This window comes from Rhagoletis pomonella, unplaced genomic scaffold (genome assembly GCF_013731165.1).
Source record: "Rhagoletis pomonella isolate Grant_MI unplaced genomic scaffold, Rhpom_1.0 Rhpom_scaffold_09380, whole genome shotgun sequence".
NCBI classification, from domain to species: Eukaryota; Metazoa; Arthropoda; class Insecta; order Diptera; family Tephritidae; genus Rhagoletis; species Rhagoletis pomonella.
Window position 1 is genome coordinate 1 of NW_023467911.1, and position 6279 is coordinate 6279.

General features: G+C 44.6%; 1 protein-coding gene across 1 annotated transcript; it reads right to left on the reverse strand.

Annotated features, from left to right (window-relative positions):
• Window positions 1-924: 924 nt before the first annotated feature.
• LOC118756242 lies at window positions 925-5685 on the reverse strand (the record flags this gene model as incomplete). The annotated part of the gene is made up of 1 exon (XM_036491016.1): window positions 925-5685. A coding segment is annotated over exon 1 (4761 nt), but the record flags the coding sequence as incomplete, so codon positions are not given.
• Window positions 5686-6279: the final 594 nt, after the last annotated feature.

Below are 6279 nucleotides of genomic sequence, written 5' to 3' on the forward strand. Positions count from 1 at the left end.
AAGAACATAAAACCTTTACTGCTCGGCTGAGCTTAATGTCGGTGACATCCCCTCGCCCGTAAACAAGCTCGACTCCGTCTGTTTACTCCGTATAGCACCGACATCTAGGACTGCTATTTTTGCCACAGGTCGATGTAGTATACCGGATGTAGTTTTGACAGTTGCGCTTCGAATTTGACCATCTTTAGCTCTTACAACGTCGACAATTCTGCCTTTTGGCCAACAGTTCCTGGGAAGGTTCTGATCCACAATTACCACTATGTCGTCTATTCGTACCGGAGGTCGTTTTTCGAACCATTTGCTGCGTCGGGAAATGATTGGAACATATTCCTTTATCCACCTTTGCCAAAATTGGTCTGCAAATTTCTGAGTTTGGCGCCAACGTTCACGCAAGCTGGTATCTTCGTTGCAAATAGGTTTGTATCCACTTGATGATCCAATCAACAGATGGTTTGGGGTGAGCGCTTCGTCGTCCTCTCCTTCCAGCGAAACAAACGTAAGCGGCCTAGCGTTTACGACAAACTCCACTTCACATAGCGCATTCCGAAGACTTTCATCATTGAAACTAGAAGACGGAATAATTTGATAAAGTACATTTTTTACTGATCTTACTAGTCTCTCCCAAACTCCCCCCATATGTGGTGCGCTGGGAGGGTTGAATCTCCACTTTATCTGATCAAAGGACGAAGTGAGATGCTGGAAATCGATTTGTTTAACTTTTTCGCAAATAATCTTCTCTGCCGCCCTAAAATTTGTGCCGTTGTCGGAGAATATCTCTCTAGGATAGCCCCGTCGGGAGATGAAGTTTCGTATCGCTATGATACATGAGCTTGTATCCAAACTGTATGCTACTTCAATGTGTATTGCACGAAGAGTCAAACACGTGAAGATGACTCCCCATCTCTTTTCGCGTCTTCTTCCTACCACAACCGACAGCGGTCCGAAATAGTCAATGCCAACGTTTGTGAATGGCCTCTCGAAGGCGGCAAGTCTTGCAGCCGGTAAAGCGGCCATTTGTGGAATTTGCGGCATACTGCTATTATTTTTGCATCGCTGACATTGTTGACGAACTTTCTTGTAAAGAGCCCTCAGGCGAGGTATGAGATATTGTCCACGTATATGGTTGACAACTGATTCGTGCATTTGGTGGTGAAACTGTTCATGAGCCGAACGTACAATGAGGAACGTCACATGGTGAGAAGTAGGCATAACTATGGCATCCTCGCGATTATTTAGGTGTTCAGCGCGACTTCTGCTTCTTATTATGCCTTTTACGTCTAGGTAGATGTCGAACGAAAATAATTTGCTCGATTTTTTTATAGTCTTCCCTTGTTGAAGAAGGGTTATCTCCTCACTAAAAGCCGTTTGAGCGTACTTGATGAGGAATTGTTGAGCTTGCTGAACAATTTCGAAGCGAATCGTACGGTCGGGTATGCTTGCTGAGATTCTTGCGCGTAAGGTATTGACGTAGAGTATGAAGGTCGCAACTGCCCTGTATAAACGGCTCCAACTAGAAAAGTACTCAACGTTTAGCGCTACATTTCGCATTGGTACTCTTTCGGTGTGTAAAACGTAGTGTCTGAGCTCTTTTGAGTCTTCAACATTAGGATTGATCTCGGTACAATGCGGCCAGGACTTCCGATCTAGCGCCAAAAACTCTGGTCCTGTAAACCACTGCTTATAGTTCGCACAGCTCGACATTTTCGTCGCTAAATCGGCAGGATTTAGTTTCGTAGGTACCCACTTCCATTGATTTACATTCGATGCCTCGAGTATCTCACCTACTCGATACATTACGTATTGATGGAAGTTTCTTGGATCCATCCGAATCCACCGCAAGACCGTCTTTGAATCCGTCCACCAATACATTGACGTAATACCTATTCGTTTTACATTAGCCACCGTAGAGGCCAATCGTATGCCAACCACTGCGGCTTGTAATTCCAGCCTCGGAATTGACAATGGTTTGAGCGGCGCGACTTTTGATTTGGCTGCAACCAGGGTAGTTGAGACAAACTCGCCTCTTTTTGTTCGCAGATAACAAACAGCCGCGTATGCATTTTCTCCGGCGTCTACGAACGTATGGAGTTCAACTTCTTCGGCTTCTTTCAGGAACAACGAGTAACAACGTGGTATTTCTACTGCAGTTATCAGCTTCACCATATTCTTCCAGTGACACCACTTTTCGTAGAGTTTGTCGCATAATGTATCATCCCAAGAAATACCTGCCCGCCACACATCTTGAAGGAGAACTTTCAAGCCTATGGTGTAACAACCAACAAACCCCAGTGGATCGAAGATCGACATAAGCACCTGAAGGACCTCTCTTTTAGTCGGTGCCAAGGTTTCGTTTATGACGTCACGGCGAAGTCTCGTAAACCTGCAAATATACTTAAAATTGTCACTAGCTGGATCCCAAAACATACCCAGTATCTTTGTAGTAGAAGCCCACTCTTTGACGTTATGTACAGGGGAAGGGTCATCCGTCAGCTCGTCTAGCACGGATTTCGAATTCGAAGACCAGCCTCGAATGTTAAATCCACCCGCACGATGTATTTCCTTGACTTGCTTTGCCAATTCTAGCGCGGAGTGCTCGTCATCTTCGCTGTCAATGAAATCGTCAACGTAATGATTTCTCTTTATGGCTTCCGCGGCTCGTGGAAAGTCATGTTTATAATTGTCTGCGTTTTTGTCACGTATGAAATGGGCTATACAGGGGGCACAGTTGAGACCGAACGTCAGCGCTCGCATAACGTAGACGCTTGGTTGTTGTGAGCGATCATTCTCATCATACCACAAGAATCGTTGAGCGTGCATATCTGTTTCACGGATGTTTATGCGGTGAAACATTTCCGCAATGTCGCCGCAAATAGCGACTCTGCCGACCCTAAACGCCAGCAAAATGTCTACGAGTGGATTCAGCAGGTCGGGACCACTTAAAAGAAAATTGTTCAACGACACTCCATTGGCTTTCGCAGCGGCATCCCAAACCATACGAATTTTCCCTGGTTTATTAGGGTTGTTCACGACGAATATTGGCAAGTACCAAACCTTGTCCCTAGGCACTGCAATGTCTGCTAAAGAGAGCTTTTGAGCATAACCTTTGTCAAGCAGATTGTTTATCTGTTGCTGCATGGTGGATCGCAGACCAGGATCTTTAGCAAATTTCTTCTCTAGACACTTCATACGGCGGACAGCGTTGGAATAGCTACTGGGTAGAGGTTCGTTTGGATTACGCCACAAAAGCCCGACCTCGTAGCGGCCGTTTGATTGCTGGCATGTGTTGGTCATGATGTCTACAGCTTTGGCGTCGTCCTCTGAGAGAATCTCCGTTGCTTTCGGAGCTTCTAGTACGAAGAAATCTTTCACCATTTCATGCAAGTGATCGTATTTTAGTTGACACTCACACGTGTGTACGTTGAGACGGAAGTTTTCCTTTCGGCTGCTCTCACACCCCTGTAATGTCCACCCCAAACGAGTTTTAGAAGCTATAGGCTCGGACCAAGCACCCTCCTTCACTTTAAGGGGGATCGCCAACTTCCAATTATCGGCACCAATAAGTAGTGACGGTTTTATGTTGTCATATGACTTAATGGGTAGTCCATTTAGGTGCGGGTATTTCGTCTGCATGTCGGCTATGTCAATCGACTGTACTGGAAGATCAAGGTTATGAACAGTGCGAGCGTTCTTGAGCGTGTACTTTTGATTACTAGTCATGCTGGAAATCTCTATAGACGCCCGTTCAGAATTTTCTTCGACGCGAGTGGTGTTTCCCGTCCACCGCAAGCACAGAGGTCCGTGTTCACCTTTTATACCGAGCTGATCAAAGATATTCTTTTCTATAAGGGTCACAGACGAACCTTCATCTAAAAATGCGTAGATATCCATTACCTTATTTTTCGAATACAGACGAATAGGGACTATTCTAAAAAGTGGGCGCGATTCCTCGTAACCGCTGTTGTGAGTATTTACTTGCTCGACTGTAGACTCGACGAATTTGTGTAGTAGAGGGTGGTGTTTTATTACACAACCCTCTATTCCACACACTTTGCTTACGAAGCATTTGCGTCTATGCGGGCTAAGGCATTGACGGCAGAGATTTTTGGCTTTCACCGCATCCCATCTGCGTGGTAGGGACATTTTTTTAAAAACCTCACATTGCGACACCTTATGATCCTGATCATTGCATATGCAGCATAGCTTACTAGTTGGGGTGTGTGCCTTTGCGTGCAAACGTTCTGCACTGCCTTCGACAGTGTGGGTGTTCACTGAAGCATTACTTTTACTTGGCGCTAGGTTTACAACGGTGCTAGCTGCTTCGGCCAGACAGAATATCCAGTCGCTGAATTGTCTTACCACTGGAATTGCCTCGTCTTTCGGATGCAGAGCCCAGCTCAATTTGTGATTGTTCGGCAGTTTATTAACCAATTCTTGCACCAGCAATGGATTATGAAGGTGCGTGTTCATTCGGCACCCTTCCATAGTATTACAAATACTCCTCACACAAAGCGCGAAATCAACAAGACCCTCTAACTTATCTTTCAGAGGAGGCATTGCGCGAGCTCGATTCACCACACGCTCGAGTATGTACTCTGGCCTACCAAAACACATTCTCAGAGTATGAATAATCTCAGAGACCATCGATGGCAAAAAGAGTTTGCTCTTTACCATGTCCCGAGCTTTACCTTTGAGACTTGCTTGAAGCCGTATAAGGTTTTCTGCGTCGGTATACCCGGCCACCGCTGTACTATTTTCGAAGTTGCTTATAAACAGTGGCCATTCTTCAGGGTCCCCACTAAAAACCGGAAGCTGCTTCGGAATCGCTTGCCTCGCGATCAGTTGTGATTGTGAAGGTCCTGCATTCTGCAAAAATGGTGGAGGAGTAATCGGTGGGAGTTCATTATACTGTGATAATATCTTGTATTTGTTTTCCAGATATTGTTGTTGGATCTCCATCTCCTCTTTTAGTCGTTCCAATTGTAGATTCCGATGCATCTCGGACTTGTCAACGTTGGCGTAAGATACACCCATTGGTTGTCGCGAATTCGTGTTGATATACGGAATATAAGTTGATGAGCGAGCTGCGTTGCCAGGCTCTAAAAAATGCGATGTAATCGCTGGCGCAATCGTCTCGGGACACCCAATACCCGTAGCTTGTGTTGCCGTTGTTAGCGTAAGGGGTCCCTGCGAGGTTGTGTTGGGAGCTGATCCCGTAAACTCAGAACAAGATGGTGTCAATGTTAAAGTGCTTAAAGGATTTTGCGAAAGGAAATGCTGCGATGTGGTTACAGGTGTTGCAGAACGGAATTGTTGCGATGTGGTAAAACTCGTGGTTACAGGTATTGCAGAACTTTGAGCGAGAGGTGTTGGAATCACTGTGGTGACCGTCGTGGTCAGCATTGACGCCCTGGCCTGTGAATCCAAGGTGGGCGCTTTTATAGCTGACGGACATCTTGAAGTAAATTGCGTGCGCTCCGTACGTTTATAAGTATTTGGCGACGATGAAGCTGTCGGTTTAGCGGCTGCGGCTGATGTATCGCGACGGCATATTTCGCAGTTCCAACTAACATCAGCCACATTGCTGTCGACTCCAACGCAGTCGAAGTGGTACCAGGAGTTACAAGAATCACATTGTACCATTCGCTCGCTATCCGCTTCATCACATTTATGGCAATTTTGCTCCATGTTGCCGCTCGCCTGCGTTCAAATGTTATTTACCCGAATTTTAACTCCAATAACGATTTAAAAAGTTTAAAAGAATTGTTGCGAAACTTTAGCGACAGTTCTCGAGGAAATAAAAATTGAATATGCGAATTTCTATTAGCGGACGCTTTTAAACTTTTTCTTTATTCGTTCCTCTTAAAAACTTAGCTGCTTACAAAGTTGTTCTTCTATTTATACTGTATACGTATGGCGTGATTTTACCGCTAGACATGTACGTACATAAACATTTTAGATATATAGTACACATATGTACCTAAGCACATATGTAGGTAAGGATACGTTCATGTCTATGTAAACGCTAAGTACATAAATGAATCGAACAGAAATAAGCAAATACATATGAATTTAAAGAACATAAAACCTTTACTGCTCGGCTGAGCTTAATGTCGGTGACACTCATGATAAAGCTGAATATGTCGGAAACTAAAGAAGAACAGATAACTCTATTTGAAAGATCTTGATTAGTTTAGTACGACAGCAATACTAACGCAATTTGTACCAAATAACCGAAAAATTTTAGTCAATTAGTCGGAAGCTAAAGAAGATATCCAAAAA